We start from the raw sequence: 21,255 nt of genomic DNA, 5'->3' as shown, positions 1-21,255 counted from the left end.
GGAGGGGGGAGGGAGGTGGGGGAGGAGAGGAAGGGGGAAGAGAGAGGCTGGGGAGAGACAGAGGGAAGCTTCATGAACTAAAACTCACACAGCCAAGGGCTCCCAAGCTGGGCTCGCTCCTATACCCACTCAGCGAGTGTCGTCTTGAGCTCCGCCTTTCACTCCCACCACTCTGACTGCCTTGCACACTTATACCTCAAGTACTCTTTTTTTTTTTAATTTTTAAAAATGTTTTTATTTATTTTTGAGACAGAGAGAGACAGAGTATGAGCAGTAGAGGGGCGGAGAGGGAGACACAGAATCCGAAGCAGGCTCCAGGCTCCGAGCTGTCAGCACAGAGCCCGACACGGGGCTCCAACCCACAAACCGTGAGATCACGACCTGAGCCGAAGTCGGACGCTTAACCGACTGCGCCACCCAGGCGCCCCATGTACCTCACGTACTCTTGCGTATACCTTCACAGGTCACAATTCACTCTCACTTCCCCATGCTCACATGCATGCTCATGCACTCACACACACATGCACACACAGATATCTGCACTCCTGCGGTCTGTCAAACACACCCTTGCACGCTCTCCAGCAGAGACCCCTGATGGCAATGGGGAGAATGAGGTCTACTCAGGGAAGGAAGACACTTGCCAAGATCATGTACCAGGGGAGGAGAGAGCTGGGGAGTCCTAGATGACCCAGTTCTCCACCTGGGTCTGACCTGCTCCCCCTTATCCTTGGCCCAAGCCAGGCTCTTGGGGTCATCGGGACTGGGGAGGCACCGAGGAATATTCCTGGCATGTGCTGACAGGGGATTTCATGCTCTGGCTGGGCTGGGAGGAGCCTGCTGGGCAGAGGCCTGGAACTGGAGGCTCTTGGGAGGGCACCTGGGGGAGGCAGCGTTGTGAAGACAACAGTGGCTCGGTCTCTGTCACTGAGGGTCTCTGCCACTGATCACATCAGCCTCATCACTCTTCTGGGCTCCTGAGGCCTGCCGGACTCTGAGCAGCCGTCCTCCCTGAGGGACTGAGTGGTGAGAGGAGAGCAGGGGAGGGGGTGGCAGGAGAGAAGAGACTGAAGAGGAGGAAAAAGAGAGAGAGGGAGAGAGAGAGAGAGAGAGGGAGAGAGAGACTGACGGACTGACTCCTGGGAAGAGAGGAAACCAGAGAAAGAGAAGGAGACAAATGGACAAAGAGGGACAATAAGCAAAGCAAGAGACATAGAAGGACCCAGAGAAAGACAGAAACAGAGGCAGCAGGTAGGCAGTGGACACCACAGGAGCCACAGGCAGAGGACCTGGGATGGCCCTGAGGACCCCTGGCAGGGTTGCCCTGCTCCTTCTGGGGCTGCTGACCACAGGTGAGTGGAATCCTGGTCTTGTGACCCAGCACCATGTGGCCCTCATTTTCCACGCATGTTCTCCAGACAGACCCCCTGCCCTCTCCTGCTGACAGCCCTGTGTCCCCAGGCCTGGCCCATTTGCCACTCCCTGCTTCCACCCCCCGAGGCTTCTGGGCTCTGCCTGAAAACTTGACGGTGGTCGAGGGGGCCACTGCTGAGCTGCGGTGCGGGGTCAGCGCCCCTGGCAGTGCGGTGCAATGGGCCAAAGATGGGCTACTCCTAGGCCCTGATCCTAGGATCCCCAGCTTTCCGAGGTACCGCCTAGAAGGGGACCCCGATAGAGGTAAGCGGTCAGGGCCTAAGACTCTAAGCCACCAGCAGGGGCTGACTGTGGCCCTGACCTGGGACTCTTGGTCTTACCTGCAGGTGAATTCCACCTGCACATTGAAGCATGTGACCTCAGTGACGATGCAGAGTATGAATGTCAGGTCGGCCGCTCAGAGACAGGCCCCGAGCTCGTGTCTCCCAGAGTGATCCTTACCATCCTGGGTATGGGTGAGAGACCCCCAGGACCCTTGAGTCCAGATTTCCAGCCCTTTCCTATCCCAGGGCCCAGGGTTCCAAGTCCCCAGTCCCCAGGCCCCAGTCCCAGACCCAGGGCGCCGAGCTCATTTCATGAGCAATGAGACTGAAAACCCAAATCCTCATACCTTTCTCAGTGGTGGCAGCTCACCTCAGACCCTTTCTCACCAGTGCCCCCCAAGGTACTTCAGCTGACCCCTGAGGCAGGAAGCACAGTCACATGGGTAGCTGGGCAGGAGTACGTGGTCAGCTGTGTGTCTGGGGATGCAAAGCCAGCACCTGACATCACCTTCATCCAGAGTGAGTGGGTGAACTGGTGGGAACAGTGTAAAGCCTCTGGAGTGGGGAGGGGGTGTGTCCCCGCCCAGTGCCCTCCTAGGGGTCCCAGAAAGTAGGACCTTCCTGAGTGATGGGGATGCAGGAGGGGGCTTGGAGAGATGTTGAGGTCAGCGTGAGACCCTGTGAATAGGAGGGAACATCCAGGGAAAGGTACCAGAGTGATTGCAGGACTGCAGTTCTGGAACTCAGGGAAGAGCCCGAGGCTCCAGACAGAGATATGCGTGTCATCGTTGGTGCAGAAGCAAGAAGCTGGGTGATGGGGGTGAGTGATACAACCCAGCAAGGTGGTGAGGACAAGGGTGAGGCCCAGGACTTGGCCTCAGGGACTCCGGGAGGGCTGAACTTGCGGAGGAACAGAGCTGGTGCTTTTCCTCTGGAACTAGGAGGGAGGGGGCAATATGTGCACCCTAGGATTTCCAGGCCATTCTCTTCAGGATCTACCTTGGGGGGAACCTGGCACCCCTCTAGCCTTCTTGTTACCCCAAGGTGGACAAACAATTTCTGACATCTCTGCTAATGTGAATGTGGGGTCCCAGGAGAAACTCTTCACCACAGAGGCCACAGCCAGGTATGAAAATTGGGATGCCTTCCCTCAGCCTGGCCCCCAAATTTTCCCATGAAAACCCCATATCCCAGGGATTTGTGCACAGAGACTAGAGTCAGGTGTGAACATCTGGGACCTAATTCTTTACTCTGACACTTCAAAACATCTTCATGGAAATGAATGCAAAGTCCAGAGCATCAAGTACAAGGGCTTTGGTGTGGGCTCCGGGATCCCAGTTTTCACTGCTGACCCCCCAGATGTCTTCCATAGAACTCTAGATCCTAGAGGAAACCAGCAGAGAAACTTAGACCAGATGTGGGAAACTGGGATCCCCACCTCTTCACCCTGACTCCCCAAATTTCAGATGACTCTGACTCCAGAACCCCAACTTCCCACCCCAGGGTGACACCTCAGAGCTCAGATAATGGGAAGCTGCTGGTCTGTGAGGGGTCCAGCCCAGCATTGGACACCCCTATCCGGGTCTCAGTCACCATGAATGTTCAGTGTAAGTAGGGAACTGAGTCAGCTATGGACATTAGGGGTGGGAAGCAGGAATTGGGGGTCCTGGGGAGTTCAGGGATTATGGAAGGTTCAGACTCTCAAGGAGAAACATGGGGGTTCAAGAGGCAGGTTGTGGGTCCTGGAAAGAATGGATGAGCTCCACAGGCCCAATGAGTGCTGCTTCCCAGTCCCCCCAGGACCTCCTGTCATTGAATGGCCAGGCCTGGACGAGGGGCACGTGCGGGCAGGACAGAGCTTGGAGCTGCTGTGTGTGTCCCGAGGGGGAAATCCGCCAGCCACACTGCAGTGGCTGAAGGTGAGGGAAGAGGCAGGCATGGGGGTGGGAGGGTAGGGGGAGGAGCTGGCCCTGAGCTGGCCCAGGTCTGTCTCTGTCTCCAGAATGGCCAGCCCATGTCCACAGCGTGGGGCACAGAGCATGCTGAGGCAGTGGCCCGAAGCATGCTAGTGATGATTGTGCGACCAGAAGACCACGGGGCGAGGCTCAGCTGTGAGGCCCACAACAGCGTATCGACGGGAATCCAGGAACGTGGGGTCACCCTGCAGGTCACCTGTGAGTCCTGATGCCAGCTGCCCGTCTGTCAGTCTGTGCCCCAGAGAACCGTCTGTTTGTGCTCCCAAATCATGCCTGACTGATGCCGAAGACCTTGTCATCTGTCCCCAGTCCCTTATCTGGGCCGGCCTGTGAGGCGTCCAGCCTAGTTTAGTGTCTCTCCTCTGTCCATCGTCTCTGCAGTCCCCCCCAGTGCCATTACCATCCTGGGATCTGCGTCCCAGTCTGAGAACAAGAACGTTACACTCTCCTGCATCACCAAGTCCAGTCGCCCACGGGTCCTGTTGCGATGGTGGCTGGGTTGGCGGCAGCTGCTGCCCACAGAAGACATGGTCATGGATGTGAGGCGGTGGCCAGGCTCCCGGGTCTGAGGGAGGAGGGAGCTGAGGGCATGACTCCTGGATCTGGGCGAGGATGGGTCTGGCAGCGTGGATGCCTTGGTCCTTGGGGAGTATGCACTGGGGTCCTGGCCTCCTGGGTCTCAGAGGAGAGGGTGGAGATGCTTTATGTGTCCCTGCTAGGGTCCCAGTTGAGCCCAGCCCTCAGTACCATGGATGGGAGTGATCTCGTTCCCAAGTCTGAAGCTCTCTCCCTGCCAGGGCCTGCATGGTGGCCACATCTCCATGTCCAACTTGACGTTCTTGGTGCGACGGGAAGACAATGGTCTGACCCTCACGTGTGAAGCCTTTAGTGAGGCCTTCACCAAGGAGACCTTCAAGAAGTCACTTATCCTGAATGTGAAATGTGAGCCCCCACCTTTGCCCAGAGGCGCCCCACCCCTTAGAGACCCCTCCCCACCCCCCACCCCCACCCCCGTCAGGCCCAGCCCAGAGAGAAAGGCCATTCTTCCTGGCTCTCCCCACAGATCCTGCCCAGAAGTTGTGGATAGAGGGCCCCCCAGAGGGACAGCGCCTCCGGGCTGGGACTCGGGTGAGGCTGGTGTGTTTGGCCATTGGAGGCAACCCAGACCCATCTCTTACCTGGTTCAAGGTTGGTGGCAAGCAAGGGGTGTGGGGTGGCCAGAAAAGTGGGGGAAAGATGAAGCCCTTTCTTTCCTCCTGAGTCTTGGGAAATCTTGGGAAAACTTGAATTTCTTGAAAAATACTGGAGAGTTTGAGTTTTGGTAGGGAACTGGGAAAGACACAAATGCCATTAGAATTAAATGGAATCCTAGGAAAACTCTTGGAATTCTGGGAAAACAGTGAGAATTCTGGGGAAAAAGAGGCATTCTAGATCAGGATAGAGAATTCTAGAGAAAAGGCAATTAATTTCATCAAAAGTAAAGAAAATTCTCATGAAATTTTGGGGATTCAGATGCAATGGCAGGAATTTTAGAGAAAGACTAAGAATTCCAGGAACAAAGACAATGATAGGGTAAAGGCTGGAAATTTTGGGGAGAGACTAGTTATTCCACAGAACATTTGTAAATCTAATCATTTTAATTAATTCGTGGGACTTGGGGGTAAGAAAGTGAAATTCCATTAAAATTAAGAGAAATTCTGACAGAATTCTGAGAAAATCCTGGGAAATTAGGGGGCTAGTGGAAATTTGGGGGGAAAGACTAGGGATTATAGGAATGAAATGTCATTGGAGAGAATTCTGGGAAAATGCCAAGAATTTGGGCATTACACAGGTAAAAGACTATTTTAGGGTAATAAGAGAATATTGGGAAAGGATTCAGAAACCTGTGGAAAGACTATGGAATTAAGAGAACAATCAAAGGAAATCTTTGGGGAAAGTGGGAATGTAAAGAAAAAGAACTAAAGATAGGAAAAAATGAAGAAATTCTGGGAAAGGCTTGGGGATTCCATGGGAGTTTCCAGGCAGGTGGTTGCTAAGCGCAGCTGGAGTGGTTGTTGAGGAGTGGGGCTGAGAGTCGGCAGGGGGCGCTAACAACTGCTGGCCTCCAGAGAGCAGAGCAGGCGGGGCGGGGAATGGGGGCGTGGGCCTGGAAGCCAGATCCCACCGCAAAACCGCGGAGCTCTGGGGGCCCAGGGTAAATGGGAGAGACTCCAGGTGGGAGGTGCTCAGTTCCAATCCCCATTCCTCTACCCTAGCTGGGTGCCAGCGGAAGGGGGCGCCTTTTCTTCATCACAGGAAGGCTTTATCTGGACTGGGGGCAGCCAACCCGATGAGGCTCTTTCTGGGGGAAATGGCAGGCCTACGCGGTCCCCCCGTCAGTCTTTGCCCTCAGGACTCCCGTGCGGTGACCGAACCGCGGTCGCCCCAGGAGCCTCGGCGGGTGCAGCTGGGAAGTCTGGAGAAGTCGGGGAGCACCTTCTCCCGCGAGCTTGTACTGATCACGGGTCCGTCGGACAACCAGGCCAAGTTCACGTGCAAGGCGGGTCAGCTCAGCGCATCCACGCAGCTTGTGGTGCAGTGTGAGGGCGCGCACGGCCGTGGCCTGGGGGAGGGCTTGGTCGCGGCGGGGAACTAAGCCAGAGCCCGGCTGGGGGACAGTGGATGCCAAGAGCCAGGACTTGTGCAGCTGGGCCTGGAGTCTAGGTGAGGCGGAAGCAGGCTCTGAGCCTCGCTTTTCCGACTCATTCTTGAAGTTCCCCCAACAAACTTGACGATCCTGGCCAATGCGTCGGCGCTGCGCCCAGGGGATGCCTTAAACTTGACTTGCGTCAGCGTTAGCAGTAACCCTCCTGTCAATTTGTCATGGGACAAGGAGGGGGAGAGGTGAGAGTGCGAACGGCCCCACCACTCTCTGGTTCTGGTCATGCTTCTTTACCGTCTGAGCTCCCCTCCCCACCCCTGGTGTCCTGCCCTGTACCTAGTATGCCTCTGGCTCTGGTTCCATCCCTGAGCTGGCTCTGGCCTGACTCCACCACCCCTGCCTGGTCCACAGGCTGGAAAGTGTGGCCATACCACCCCGTAGTGCCCCATTCAAAGGATCTGCAGCAGCCAGGAGTGTCCTTCTGAGAATGTCATCCCGTGACCACGGCCATCGAGTGACCTGCCGAGCCCACAGCACTGAGCTGCGGGAAACCATGAGCGCCTTCTACCGCCTCAATGTGCTGTGTATGTGGAATCCTCTGGATTCCCTCCTGATCCTCTACTACTTCGGTCTTCACCTTGACACTGTCCTTTATCTCCAATCTAAAGCTTGAAACTTTCCGGACCTTTATCCTGACCCCCGACTCTACACCAACTCCAACCCTGCCCAACCTCCATTTTGCCTTTGCCCTCTATCCTGACCCCTGACAGTGACCTCCATCCCGAACCCTCTCTCCATCTTCTAACCTGACTTTGGCCTTTATCCTTTTCCTACACTGGATTCTGACCTCTATCCTGAACCTAACCTCTGAGCTCAGCTCTGAACTTGTTACCTTGTCCACAACCTTAAATCTAGTTATGACCTAACTTTAACCCTTATACCGGTACCTGATCTCAAGTCCATCTCGGACCCCAGCCTTAACAACAATCTTGACTCGTGGTGGTGCTCCTTCCACAGACCCTCCAGAGTTCCTGGGGGAGCAGGTGCTTGTGGTGACCGCGGTGGAGCAGGGTGAGGCACTGCTGCCTGTGTCTGTGTCTGCCAACCCTGCCCCGGAGGCCTTCAACTGGACCTTCCGGGGCTACCGCCTCAGCCCAGGTGCGCGGAGTGGGCATAGAGAAGGGTGTGGGTCTCCTGGACATAGAGAAGGGTGCAGGCCCCTCACCCTGACCTTCCCCAGCTGGTGGCCCTCGGCATCGCATCATGTCTGGTGGAGCTCTGCAGCTATGGAACGTGACCCGTGCTGACGATGGCCTTTATCAGCTGCATTGCCAGAACTCAGAGGGCACCGCTGAAGCGCTAGTGCGGCTGGATGTACACTGTGAGCCCCCTTCATCATCCTAGGAAACTAGAGTGTTCTGGGGGGCCTGCCCTCCATGGTAACCACACCAACTCAGGGAACCTTGCCCACTGTGGAGTCTCCTTATTGTGGAAGCTCCACACACCCAGAGATATTCACCCATCCTGAAAGCTTCCCTCTCCGGGAGCCTCTACTGTGATGGAGTCACTCCCACTTTGGGAACCCTGTCCACTAGTGAGACCCTATGTGGAATTTGCTCAGACAGGGGGCCCACCTACATAGGAATTACTCTCATCAGGAAGCCAAACCCACTGTGGAAGCTCCACTTCCACACAATCCTGGAAGTCCACCAGACCTACTCTTGTCACTACAGAGACACAGTAGAAGGTGGGGAATGTCTCACTAACACTGAGAACTTTACTCCAAGTGCTCTTCATAAAGGGCAGTCTGTATTACACCTGTAACTTTCCTGAACACCTCTAAGACACCTCTCCTACTTGGGACCTTCTCTCACCATCAATTGTGTAGGCCTAAGTGCCTTCCCCAAATCCTTGCCTCCCCCAGATGCCCCCACTATACGAGTTCTCCAGGACCCTACTGAGGTGAATATTGGGGGTTCTGTGGATATAGTCTGCACCGTTGATGCCAATCCCATCCTTCCAGGGATGTTCAACTGGGAGAGGCTGGTAAGGATCCAACCTTTGGTAAATGGAAGTGGGGTCTGGGGATGTGGTTTCTTAACTGTGAATTCCTTGGGAGGAGGGATCACATCTACATGATCCTGTATAATTACATATTTATTGGGACATACTCCAGTGAACTGGAGAACTGGCAGGTGAATGGCAGATGGATGGGTGCATTTGTGGATAGATAACCAAATGAGTGGGTGGGCAGGTAGATGGATATATGGATCAATAGGTAGGTGGATGGATGGATGAATGAATGAATGAATGGATGGACAAATGGACAAGTGAATGAATAGATTGATGATGAATAGATAAGTAGGTAAATGACTGAATGAGAGAAATAAATGGATTAGATTAGAGAGTAAATGGATGGATAAATACACCATCAGTAGAAAGATGTCTGTGAAAAGATTATGGATGGATGCATGGATGGATGGGTGCAGAGGTCAGTGGAGAGATGAAGAGATAAATAAATAGGTATCTGGATGGACTGATGAACAGTTGCATGTATTTGTGGGTATGTGCGCATATGAACAAATAGATGAGGTGGATGGGTGGACAGATGGAAGGGTGGGCAGATGGATAGATAGAAGGAAGATAAATAGCTGGGTGAATGAATGGGCAAATGAATGAATGGATAGGAGAGGTAGATGGATGGACAGATAAATTAATAAATTGATAAATAGGTGCATGGTCAAATAGACAGGTGGATGGGTAGATAAATGGTTCCAAGCATGAATGGTTGGATAAATGGATGGGTGAATAGTTGTCTGGATTGGTGGATGAATGGATGGACCCATGCACAAATGATTGGATAAATGGATAGATAGATGGATGACTGGGGGAATGGATAGGGAATTTTTTCTTTGCTAGATCTGTGGAGGACGATTGTGCCTAGGAGAATAAAGATACAGGAGGGACCCAGTTTGGGGGATAACAGAGCTGGGGTCAGACTTGGGGGCCATCTCCTGTATCTTGTGCCTCAAGGGAGAAGAGGAAGAGGACCACAGCCTGGATGACATGGAGAAGATGTCAAAGGGATCCACAGGGCGTCTTCGAATTCACCATGCCAAATTGGACCAGGCTGGTGCTTACCAGTGCATCGTGGACAATGGAGTAGCACCTCCAGCCCGAGGGCTGGTCCGACTTGTTGTCAGATGTGAGTGACACCCAAAATCCTGACTTCAAGGCCTGCCACTAAGCCCACATTTCTCATGTCCTTCCACATACCTTATGTTGACCAACAACCCCTCCTAGTTGCCCCCCAGGTGGAGCACCCCACCCCCCTAACTAAGGTGGCGGCAGCTGGAGATAGCACCAGTTCTGCCACCCTCCACTGTCGTGCCCGAGGTGTCCCTAACATCGTCTTCACTTGGACCAAAAATGGAGTCGCTCTGGATCTCCAGGATCCCAGGTGAGTCAAGGCCTAGCCATGTAGCACCCTAGTCCCAACTTTGGTCCCCCAACCCTAGTTACCTTCCCTGAGTCCCTGCCACACCTCTTCTCCAGATACACAGAGCACACATACCACCAGGGTATGGTCCACAGCAGTCTCCTGACTATTGCCAATGTGTCTGCGGCCCAGGATTATGCCCTGTTCACGTGCACAGCCACCAACCCCCTTGGCTCAGACCGCACCAACATTCAACTCGTCAGCATCAGTATGGTGGGAGTGGGGTGTGAGGGTGTTGGGAGGGTGCTCCCTGGGTCAATCCCCAAGTCTCTGGTTGGCCCAGAATGGCAGTGTTCCCCAAACCTGAGAGGTGTTTATGAGTGAAGATGGAGTTTCTGCCTGCCTTGAAAATCCTAATAGATTCTGGATCTTTAGGAAAACTCATAGCAAGGAAAAAAAAAAAGGCAGTGGGTGGGTGAGGGATAATTTATTGGCCCAAGTAACCAAAAAGTAGATCATTAGGAGTTGCTAGATCTAGGTTCACTGCCATCCAGAACTGTCTGTCTCTCAGGTCTGCTTTTCTGTGTTGGCTTTATTCTAAGGCTCCTCATGGAGGGCTTGTTAGACTTCCCAGGGGACATAGAATTTTTTCTTTTCCTAACAGTGGTATGAAAGTACTAGAGTTAAGACTCATTGGCTCTGCTCAGCTCCCATCCCACCCCTGAACAAACCCTGTGGTCAGGGAAGGCGACATTCTGGTTTGTTTGGCCTGGACACAAATCTATCCTACAAGGGAGTGGAGTCACTTCCATCAGAAGCATGTGGCCTAAGAATGTGGGCTAGTGGTTTTCCAAGGATACTCAGGATTTTGTAACCAGAAGAAATGAGGAATGGATGTGAAATAGACACCAAAAAATCCACACAAGGAATGTATGTCATGTACAGACAATACTCATTACTTGTCAAGTCTGTATTTGTAACTTTGCCTACTTGCTAACGTTTATTTGTAACCTCAAAATCAACACTCATGCTGCTTTCTTGGTCACTCGGGGACATGTCCAGAGCAGGCAAAAAAATTGAGTTGCCCAGTGAGGACATTCTCAGCTGATGTAGAATAAGGTGACACTCTGCCTTCTTGTTCCGCTTTCATCCTATAACGAAGTGTCTTCTTTGTGGCCCTATCTGGTGCCACATTTTTTTTGCACTTTTGTGCTTTTTGTTAGTGATCTTGCTATTTAAAATGGCCTCTAGGCACAGTCCTGAATTGCTATCTACTGTTCCTAAACATATGGAGAAAACACTTCTCTTGGATAGGCTTCCTTCAAACATCAATTATGACATTGTTGGCTGTGAGTTCAATGTTAATGAGTCGATCAATAAGATATATTAAATAAGGTGTCTTTAGACAGAAGCACACACAAAACAAGATCATGTATTGACTGGTTGATGAAAATGTGACTGCAGGCTCACAGGGGTCTGACTCTGCATTTCTCCCAGAAGCAATGATTTGATATTCTGTAATTCAGTGGTCATAGCAACTTTATAGAACATAACCACTACTAATAACAAGAATCAACTGTATATTTAAAATCATTCTTAGAAAAATCTGGAAGGAATCTTGCAGAACCCTTTTGTATCCTCTGACTATTTCCCTCATCCTTTTCCTCAAAGGCCGCCCAGATCCCCCAACAGGATTAAAGGTCATGAGCATGACCCCATACTCAGTGGGGTTGGAATGGAAGCCTGGCTTTGATGGGGGTTTGCCACAGAGGTTCCAAATCAGGTGGGTTCCTGTCAAGGCAGGAAGGGATGGCAGCCAGCAGGGCTGGGGCACCTCCCTCAATGACTGCCCTTCCTCTCATGCAGGTATGAGGCTCTGGGGACTCCAGGGTTCCTCTACATGGATGTCCTACCACCTCAGGCCACCACCTTCACACTGACTGGGCTGCAGCCCTCTACACGATACAGGGTCTGGCTGCTGGCCAGCAATGCCCTGGGGGACAGCGGACTAATGGACAAGGGGTCCCAGATCTCTGTCACCACCCCAGGTGGGAAAAGACAGTCTTGAGCAGGTTTTATACCTCTCAGGGGACTTGTAGGATGGTATAGTGAAGTAGATACTATTATTTCCTTTTTATAGATGAAGAAACTGAGGATTAGAGAGGTTAAGCAAACTGTTGAAGCTCACACAGCTAGAAGGAGGTAGAGATGAGATTGGAACTCAGGAAGATGAACTCCAGGAAGCGGTTTTTAGCCACTAAACTATACTGTCTGAATGTGATTAATGACACAAGGGAAATTAGAAGAAAGTTTGAATTGAATGAAAATGAAAACATGGAAATTGTGGGCTGCAGCTAAAGCAGTGCTTAGCAGGAAATTTGTAACATTGAGTGCTCATTTAGATTTTTAAAAAGGCTTCAAATTGATGCTTAGTTTCTATCTTAAGAAATTAGAAAAAGAAGGGCAAATTAAACCTAAAGGAAACAGGAAGAAAATAATAAAGGTAAGAGCAAAAATCGATGGACTAGAAAACAGAAAAACAATAGAAAAAAATCAATGAAGCCAAAAGCTGCTTCTTTGAAAAGATCAATAACTTTTATAAAGCTAATCAAGGCAGGGGTGACTGGGTGGTTCAGTTGGTTTAAGCGTCTGACTCTTGGTTTCAGCTCAGGTCATGATCTCACTGTTCGGTTCATGAGTTCGAGCCCCATGTCAGTCTCGGTGCTGATAGTGAGCTCAGAGCCTGCTTGGGATTCTGTGTCTCCCTCTCTCTCTGCCCCTCCCCCACTCAAAAATAAACTTTAAAAAAAGAACAAAAAAAAACCAACAAAAATCAAGGCAAAAAAGAGGGAAGACGCAACCTCACCATTATCAGGAATGAGAGAGGACATTACTACTAATCTACAGATATTAAGGACAAGTTAGGGAATATTATGGACAACTTTATGCCAATAAATTCAGCAACTTTGATGAAAGGGGCAAATTCTTTACTATGACTAATGAGAAGAACGTTTTGACTCTGATAGGCACTGTAGTGTGGTGGTTAATCCACAGAGCATGGTTCAGACAACCCTGGATTCAGGTCTCAGCCCTGCCACTTCCTAGTTGTGAGACCTTGGGCAAATTACTTAACATTTTTGAGCCTCAGTTTCTAAAAATAAGGTGTCTCAGATCTCTGTGCCTATTTCTGAAAGTAAGGTGTCTCTCAGTGTGAGGATTAAATAATATGTCTAAAGTGCTTAAAACATGGACCCATACAAAGTAAATGCTATGTAAATGCCGATTCAAAGAAATGCACCCCCCTCCCGCCCCCACTCAACTTCTGTTTACACTGCCCCATGAAAACTCACTCTTTCTGTCTTTTCCTTCCTGACAGAGCAGTCTTTTTCCTCATGGAAGTAAGGAGTTCTTCCCATTCCTCCTCTTTCTTTCCCCCAGTGGAGTCTTCTCTTTAGGTACTAAAGGATAAAGTACCACATTCACTTCACTTGCTCTACAACTGATGCCTCTATGAAGACATTCTGAGAGGGGCACCTGGGTGGCTCAGTCAGTTGAGTGTCCAACTCTTGATTTCGGCTCAGGTCATGATCCCAGGGTTCTGGGATTGAGCCTTGAGTCTCCTCTACACTGAACATGGGGCCTGCTTGAGATTCTCTCTCTGTCTCTCTGTCTCTGTCTCTCTCTCTTCCTCTGTCCCTCTCCCTGACTTGTGTTCTCTCTCTAAAATAAAATAAAATAAAATAAAATAAAATAAAATAAAATATTAAAAAAGACATTCCGAGAGCCTAGCATCGTTTTTGATTAACTCCCCAAAACTGATAATTCAGGTTAAAAGGACATTCCATAGCATAAAGCACTCATCAATAATAATAATTATTAGTAGTAGTAGTATTAGAGAGTGGCTATTAATAGTATTGCCATTACTATCAGGATTTGCAGATGTCTTTGAAATATTCCTAAAGAAGACAAAAATCAGTTCCTCAAAATGGGTTGAAAAGCTTAATAGGAAACTAAGAAATACTTAAGGCTTATCCCAGATTCTTGGTGTTAATTCACAATCTCTATATCCACCCCACCCCACCCAGGTCTAGACCAGCCTTCTGGAGAACCTGACTATCAACTGCCCACAGAGCAGCCTACAAGTAAGTTTTCAATCAGCTGAGTATCCCTCCCTCCCCTGAGAATAGAACCTTCTGGTTTCCAGCTCCGCCTGCTCTGTTTTGTGGCCACAGCCCCTTAAGACTTAGCTCTGTCCCTCACCCACATCCTCAGCTCTTTCTCTTGCCTGGATGTGATACATTTTCTCTCTGCCTAATTCAATTTAATTCTGAAAGAATTAGCTGGTTCTCTACCCTGTGCAGAGCCTGTATCAGTTAGCGTTTGAGGCAAAATAAAGCGCTTCAAACACGGGTACTTAGAGCTACAACCATTGTTTTTCTTGATTCTATGAGTGACCCAATACTTCTGTTCTGGGCCACAGGCAGCTGGAGGCTCAGCTGGGACTAGTCGATCTAAAATGGCCTCCTCCTCACACATCTGACAATCTGGCTTTTGGTTGGGACAATGGAAGTAACTGGGCCACATGTCTCTTCTTGCCTTGCTCACATGGAGGTGGTCACAGGAGTCTCAAGAACAGTGGGACAGGACAAGCACTTTCAAGCTTCTGATTCTGTCATATTTGCGATTGCCTCATGGGCTGAAGCAAGTGACGTGGCTCAACTCAGAGTCAGTGTGGAAGGGGACTACTCAAGAGTGTGGTTATAGGGACAGAATTATGACCATTTTGCAAACAGTTCCCCTTCAAAGTCTGAGAAGAAGGTTGCAAGTGACATAAATTCACCTGTGTGGGCAGTAAAAAGAAATGCTTGGCTTGTGAAATTGAAAACTCCAATACGTGCTCACAACATTCACCAAGGATCTATTTCTCATCCCCTCTCAACTTTGCCTTTGTCTTTTATAGCTTCCTTCTCAGGTTCTTTCATCAAGAGAGCAAAGAATTAACACCCCCCCCCCCCATACACACACATACTTCTAGCTCTGTTCTCCTTCTTAGCAGCCAGCAGAGGAGTGTTCCAATTATTCTGGCAAAAATCCACCTTGGGTAAAATGCTGGATTGGTCTGAACTGATCACTGTGGAAAGAGGGATGGGTGCTCCTGTCGGCCAGGGTGGGCCATTGTGTCCTCCATGGAAGTCTGCAGAAACATACAGCCTGAGAGTGAGGGATAGTTATTTCCTTGAAGGAAATTAGTGCTGTCAGCAGAAGATGGGGAGATGGATGCTGAGCAGACGTCTACTTAGAGGGATTTAGTCTTGCCCTTAGGGATATAGCAGGGATTCCGATATTATCTGGAATGGAAGCTTGTGCAAAGAGGAAGTCATTTGAGAAGAAAATCAGTTGAGAAGAAAAGCCATTTAAGGACAGACATTTGACTATTCCAAATAGTCACACTTACAGGTGTGGCTTTGCCTCAGTGATTCTGGAAATAACCAGTGGTTAATTTGTGTGGCCAGAGGGTCCAACACCAGGGTCTATGGTTGGTGGGAAAGGCTTGATACCTTGGGAGAGGCCTTGAATGCCCAGCTAAGGAGCTGAAGCTCCCCCCTGAATCCACACGTGGGGCTCAGACAGAAGTAGGACCCACTGTTAGTGGCTTGACTTGAGAAAGTAGCCACCTGCCCTGGGGTGGAAAGAAGGAATGGACATGGAAATCCCTGCCCATCTGCTTTTCCAACCTGGGAAGAGACCTTTGCTTAATCAGAAATGAGCATTGTCAGAGAATGTTGCTCCGGGCCTACAGCCAGTTGTTTTGGGTTCATTGAGGGGTACCTTCTGCCCCCAGGACCCTCAGGGCTGCCCCTGATGCCTGTGCTGTTTGCTGTTGGGGGTCTTTTGCTGCTTTCTAACATCTCCTGTGTTGGGGGATTCCTCTGGCAGCGGAGACTGAGGCGTCTTGCTGAAGGTGAGGAGAGACCCTCTTCCCCTGCGGGGATGGAGGCCCAAGGGTGACATGAAGCCCTGAGCTTCATATTGAAAGTCTCTCAGGGCCTGGCTGGCCAGAGGAGGGGTGTCTCTGATCCTTTTTTCCCTGCTTCCCTCAGGCATCTCAGAAAAGACAGAGGCAGGGTAAGTGGGAATATTTTTCTGTAAGAAAGATTCTGAGGGAGGGGTTTTGGGGATGAGAGGTGTCAGAATCAACACCCAACTGCCCTCCATACCTCTATCCTGGAAGGTCGGAGGAAGACCGAGTCAGGAATGAATATGAGGACAGCCAGTGGACTGGAGGCCAGGATACTCAAAGCTCCATGGTGAGTGGGGGTGCTTCCAAATGCCCTGCTAATAGTGAACTGGCAGACTAAAAGCCTGTCATTAGCTTTGGGTTTATCATTGTCCTTTCTGGGAGCTATGGAATCAGAGGATAGAAAACATTTTATCTGTTGTTTTTTTTTGGGGGGGGCATGGGTGGGCATTATTGACAGGTTAGCACAACAGATGTAGAGCCATATTACCACTCCATGAAGGACTTCAGCCCCCAGCTACCACCAACACTGGAGGAGGTGTCTTATCCCCGAGGTGAGTCATGACCACATCAGAACTCCCCCTGCTCATAGATACCCTTGACATCTGGATGGGTGCCCTGATCATCCCTTCCTTTCACTCCAACTCCAGGTCTCACACATCTTGAGGAGGATATGGCTTTTCCTAGACACCTGTATGATGAAGTGGAAAGACTGAATGCCCCATCTGGGGCCTGGGGACCCCTGTATGATGAAGTACCAATGGTGAGGAGATTTGTACCAGCATAAGTCTTTTCTGGCTCATGCCAGAAACCCACCTCCTACTGCTCATATTGGTGAGGGTAAGCTAGACACCATAGCAAAAAGTCCTGGCTACAATCCAGTGGTCTAAAGATTGCCTATTTCTTTCTCACATAGCAATCAGAGGTGAGTGACCTTGTTGCACATGGTTATTCCAGAATTCAAGTTCTTTCCATTGTGTTCCTCTGCTATCTGTGAGTACATTGTTCAAATTTGCATGGATAGGCCAGTCCACTGGGGGTTTCAACTGGTGGGATAGGAAAAAATAGAGTGTGGTGGAAGCACAACCCTGCCTTATGGCCCAGGCCCAGAAATGGTACACTCTATTCATTCCCCAGTGAGAACACAGTCACATGGCCACACCTAACTGTAAAGGAGACTGAGAAATACAGTCCAGTTTGGAGATATATGCCTCACTATAGTTCTATTATTGTGGAAGAAGGAATCTATGCATTCTGTTGGATAATTAGCCTTCTCCAATACACTGGTTAAGTAGAGAGACATAGAGAAATATTTTTTTTTGGCCCATTCAATTGAAAAGTCAAGGGAGGGGCGCCTGGGTGGCGCAGTCGGTTAAGCGTCCGACTTCAGCCAGGTCACGATCTCGCGGTCCGTGAGTTCGAGCCCCGCGTCAGGCTCTGGGCTGATGGCTCAGAGCCTGGAGCCTGTTTCCGATTCTGTGTCTCCCTCTCTCTCTGCCCCTCCCCCATTCATGCTCTGTCTCTGTCCCAAAAATAAAATAAACGTTGAAAAAAAAATTAAAAAAAAAAGAAAAGTCAAGGGAAACCCAGAGTTTCTTCCTTAGAAATGTCCCTAGAAAATTCAGGTTTGTATCCTATTAGATTGGAAATCCTCAGAAAAAGAGAATGTCTTTTTTCCAATAGCCCTAAAGCCCCAGTGCTGACACTTTATTAGTCTAGCTTTGGTCACATACTTATTGCTGAAACACTGAGGCAGGGGAAGGACTATGCTAAGACAGGTCTGGATCGGTGTCCAGCCATGGCATCAGGGATTAGGGGCCAGTTTCACTCAATCCACCAGCCCGAGTGGGAGAGGAACAGAGAGCCCAGAGGGAAGTGAAGATGGTGGCTGGGCAGGCAAGAACAACAGACACTTTTGACCATCAACTACCCCCACCTGCTGCCCCACAGTAAGGGAGATGGGTCAGAACCCTTGCCTTTCTGTGTGGCCTTGGCTAATGCTCTGGCACCTCTGGGCCAAGGATTTCCCTCTGTAACTTTGTCCCAGAGAGGGCACTGTTCGCACCAGCCTGGAAATAGCAGGGCATTAAAATGCTGTCCATGGTGCTGAACCATATGTGCCCTCTAAAGCACAGATGCAGTCTGCACTCTTTCTGTAAGGGTCCAGATAATAAATATTTTGGGCTTTGCAGGACATGCTGTCCTTTTCAAAACCATTCAGCCCTGCAGCTGTACTATAAAAGCGCCCATAGACAATATATAAATGAACAAATGTGGCTAAGTTCCAATAAAACTTCCTTTTTGGACACTGAAATTTGAATTTCATATAATTTTAATATGTCATAAATATTCTTATTTTGATATTTTCCCATCAATTAAAATATGTAAAACCATTCTTAGCCCCTCAGCAGTACAAAAACAGGCAGCAGACCATATTTGTCCCATGGACAAATCTGCTCTAAAGTTTGCCAAGCTAAAACAACCATTTTCTCCCAATTCTAGGGCAAAGCACATGTACAGTAAGGATCCTTCTACATGGTCTTCTATTTTGATGAAAATTTGGAAATTTATAGGACTAACAGCATCACAACTCACATTCTACAATTCCTGATATGCTTTTTTGTTTCTATTTTATTTTTAAAAAGATTTTATTTTTCTTTATTTATTTCATTTTTTTATTTTTGAGAGAGAGAGAGAGCATGCATGTGTGTACACATATGAGTTGTGGAAGGGCAGAGAGACAGAGAGGGAGAGAGAGAATCCCAAGCAGACTCTGCACTCTCAGCATGGAGCCCGACATGGGGCCTGATCTCATGAACCCGTGAGATCATGACCTGAGCCAAAACCAAGAGTCAGATGCTTAACCAACTGAGCCACCCAGGCACCCCTCAAAGATCTTATTTTTAAGTTATCTCTATACCCAAAGTGGGGCTTGAACTCACAACCCCAGAGATCAACAGTCACATGCTTTACTGACTGAACCAGCCAGGCACCCCTCCTGCATTTTTTAAAGTTTCATATTTCTGACATTTACATTATTTTTCTGAAACAAAATCATGAGATATCTTGGACTTGAGGCTCATGGAGGCTCATTATAATCACTCTCTTCTTGTATATGCTGGATTCCCTCCCATAATTAGAAACTAAAACATTTTTTCCTGGGAATTTGAGTAGGAGTGTGTATCCCTCCTAGAGCTGCAATGGTGACCCACAGGGCATCTCTCTATGGTTCTAACTCCAACTTTGTTTGTCAGGGCCTCTGTGATCCCTGCTGGCCTGAGGAGACATATGAAGATACAAGAGGAATCTATGATCAGGTGGCAGGAGACTTTGACCCGATGGAAACTGATTCTCTACCTTTTGAGCTGAGGGGACATTTGGTGTGAGAGCCTTCTCAACACCCTTTTCCTACACCTGTAGGACATAATATACCAATGGTCCTTTTTATTCCAATATGGGCTGAGCTTATTAAGTGAGCTCCATAAGACACAAAGGGACTGGACTATTTTGGGGAAAGGTGTGTGTAAGTGACAGGAGATGATTCAAACTGGTGCCAAAAAGGCTTGTATAAATAAAGTTCCTCCTGGAGCCAGCTTTGGAAACTAAACTTCTCCAAAGGGGAACAGTAAATTATAAAAGACATCTCAATAATGAAAAAGCTATTCCAGGGTCTTTATACTTTTTTAAAGTAAAATTTTCAGAAGTTGGAAATGACATATTAAAAATAGTTCATTTTGAAGTCAACTACACCAGAAATAGCTAATCATAAGTGGAATTTATGAACCATTGTTATGTCCTACAATATTATTTTCCACAAGTATCTAAAACATGATGTATAGACTATGACACACAGCTAAACATAAATAGACTCTATAGAAAATAAAAAGACAATAAAAGAAGATAGACACAAAATAATATATATTATATGATTTCACTTACAGAAATTCTAAAACAGGCAAAGCTAATTTAAGGTGACAGAACAGATCAGTGCTTTCCTGGGGCCCGAGAAGGGAATTGACTGCAAAAGGGCACAGGGGAACTTCTGGGGGATGATGGAAATGTTCTATATCATTATTGTGGTGGTGGTTACATGGATATATAGATTTGTCAAAACTCATTGAACTGTACACTTATGATGGGTGCATTTTATGGTACATAAATGATACCTCAATGAAGGTGATTTGTAAAACAGTCTTCACAATAAAGCAGCCCAGCAAGAGAATTCTTATTGTTTATATTGAATAGCAGAAAAACTGAGAAGGTCGCCTATTTTCATGGAGAACTGACTATAGTTAAATATAATCTTTATTTAAGCCTCCACCCTCACTTGATTATCATATTACCAAAACTGTAGGCTCAAATGCTCATCCATATATTATATTTTATCAGTGCAGACTTTATCATAAGCTTTTATACCACAGCACTTGAATTCATAAACACCTTAGGGTCCAAATGATTCGCCTTTTAATTAAAAGATGATTCCTTTCCCTAAAAGTAGAATTTTTCTTTTAAAAAAAATTTTTTTTAACGTTTATTCATTTTTGAGACAGAGAGAGACAGAGCATGAATGGGGGAAGGTCAGAGAGAGAGGGAGACACAGAATCTGAAACAGGCTCCAGGCTCTGAGCTGTCAGCACAGAGCCTGATGCGGGGCTCGAACTCATGGACCGCGAGATCATGACCTGAGCCGAAGTCGGACGCCCAACCGACTGAGCCACCCAGGCACCCCTAGAATTTTTTCTAATTGTGTATTTTTGTTTGTCAAAGAAGAAACTTACAACATTCTGTTTCCACACTGGCTAAGCAGGAAAAGTGAATTTATTGGCTGTTCCAGCTGACAATCCCAGGGGAGTGCTGGCTTCCAGCACTGCTGGATACAGTATTGAAACAAAGCCATGAAGGGCCTAGCTCTCTGTGTCGTTTGGCTCTGCTTTTCTCTGTATTGATTTCATCTTCCTCTTCATTTAAGAAAGAAAGATGGGGGCGCCTGGGTGGCGCAGTCGGTTAAGCGTCCGACTTCAGCCAGGTCACGATCTCGCGGTCCGTGAGTTCGAGCCCCGCGTCGGGCTCTGGGCTGATGGCTCAGAGCCTGGAGCCTGTTTCCGATTCTGTGTCTCCCTCTCTCTCTGCCCCTCCCCCGTTCATGCTCTGTTTCTCTCTGTCCCAAAAATAAATAAACGTTGAAAAAAAAAATTAAAAAAAAAAAAAAAAAAGAAAGAAAGATGACCACTTACAGTTCTAGGCTGGCATTCCACAAGCTCAGCAGCCACAGTGCCTCAAAGCAGATAGTTCTAGAAAGTGCTGGGGCTGTTTCTCCTCAGCCCATTTTGAGTTTTAATCCCTGAACCAATCATTGTGGCCAGGTTAGAGAATATGCTGATAATCCTGGTCCTGGGTTGCTGAGCACCACTTGAACCACTTGGTTAACTCCCTCCAAAGCAACTCCATGCTGTGGTTGGGTCTCTTCATGCACTTCCGGTTTCCTC

At 48.7% G+C, this 21,255-nt stretch overlaps 1 protein-coding gene across 1 annotated transcript; it reads left to right on the top strand.

Moving 5' to 3' along the window:
* The first annotated feature begins 1,058 nt into the window (after nucleotides 1-1,058).
* On the top strand, nucleotides 1,059-19,926 carry NPHS1 (NPHS1 adhesion molecule, nephrin). The gene is made up of 29 exons (XM_047836999.1): nucleotides 1,059-1,349; nucleotides 1,459-1,674; nucleotides 1,758-1,880; nucleotides 2,085-2,213; nucleotides 2,739-2,820; nucleotides 3,198-3,301; nucleotides 3,486-3,613; nucleotides 3,697-3,868; nucleotides 4,052-4,209; nucleotides 4,468-4,612; nucleotides 4,734-4,858; nucleotides 6,063-6,249; nucleotides 6,424-6,553; nucleotides 6,723-6,895; nucleotides 7,329-7,469; nucleotides 7,552-7,692; nucleotides 8,236-8,357; nucleotides 9,345-9,516; nucleotides 9,615-9,771; nucleotides 9,867-10,018; nucleotides 11,422-11,533; nucleotides 11,617-11,798; nucleotides 13,836-13,892; nucleotides 15,593-15,712; nucleotides 15,852-15,876; nucleotides 15,983-16,058; nucleotides 16,230-16,323; nucleotides 16,420-16,532; nucleotides 19,024-19,926. The coding sequence occupies exons 1-29, from the start codon at nucleotides 1,292-1,294 to the stop codon at nucleotides 19,153-19,155; spliced, it is 3,726 nt and encodes a 1,241-aa protein (XP_047692955.1). The 5' UTR covers nucleotides 1,059-1,291; the 3' UTR covers nucleotides 19,156-19,926.
* Nucleotides 19,927-21,255: the final 1,329 nt, after the last annotated feature.

This window comes from Prionailurus viverrinus, chromosome E2 (genome assembly GCF_022837055.1).
Source record: "Prionailurus viverrinus isolate Anna chromosome E2, UM_Priviv_1.0, whole genome shotgun sequence".
NCBI lineage: Eukaryota > Metazoa > Chordata > Mammalia > Carnivora > Felidae > Prionailurus > Prionailurus viverrinus.
This window is presented reverse-complemented; position numbering and strand designations above follow the sequence as displayed.

What these genes read in the sequence shown, in the direction of transcription:
- NPHS1 (XM_047836999.1), top strand. Translation starts at nt 1,292, where the DNA reads ATGGCCCTGAGGACCCCTGGCAGGGTTGCCCTGCTCCTTCTGGGGCTG. An exon ending in CCACAGAGGTTCCAAATCAG is followed by an intron (nt 11,534 to 11,616) that starts GTGGGTTCCTGT and finishes CCTCTCATGCAG; the next exon opens with GTATGAGGCTCTGGGGACTC. An exon ending in AGGATACTCAAAGCTCCATG is followed by an intron (nt 16,059 to 16,229) that starts GTGAGTGGGGGT and finishes CATTATTGACAG; the next exon opens with GTTAGCACAACAGATGTAGA.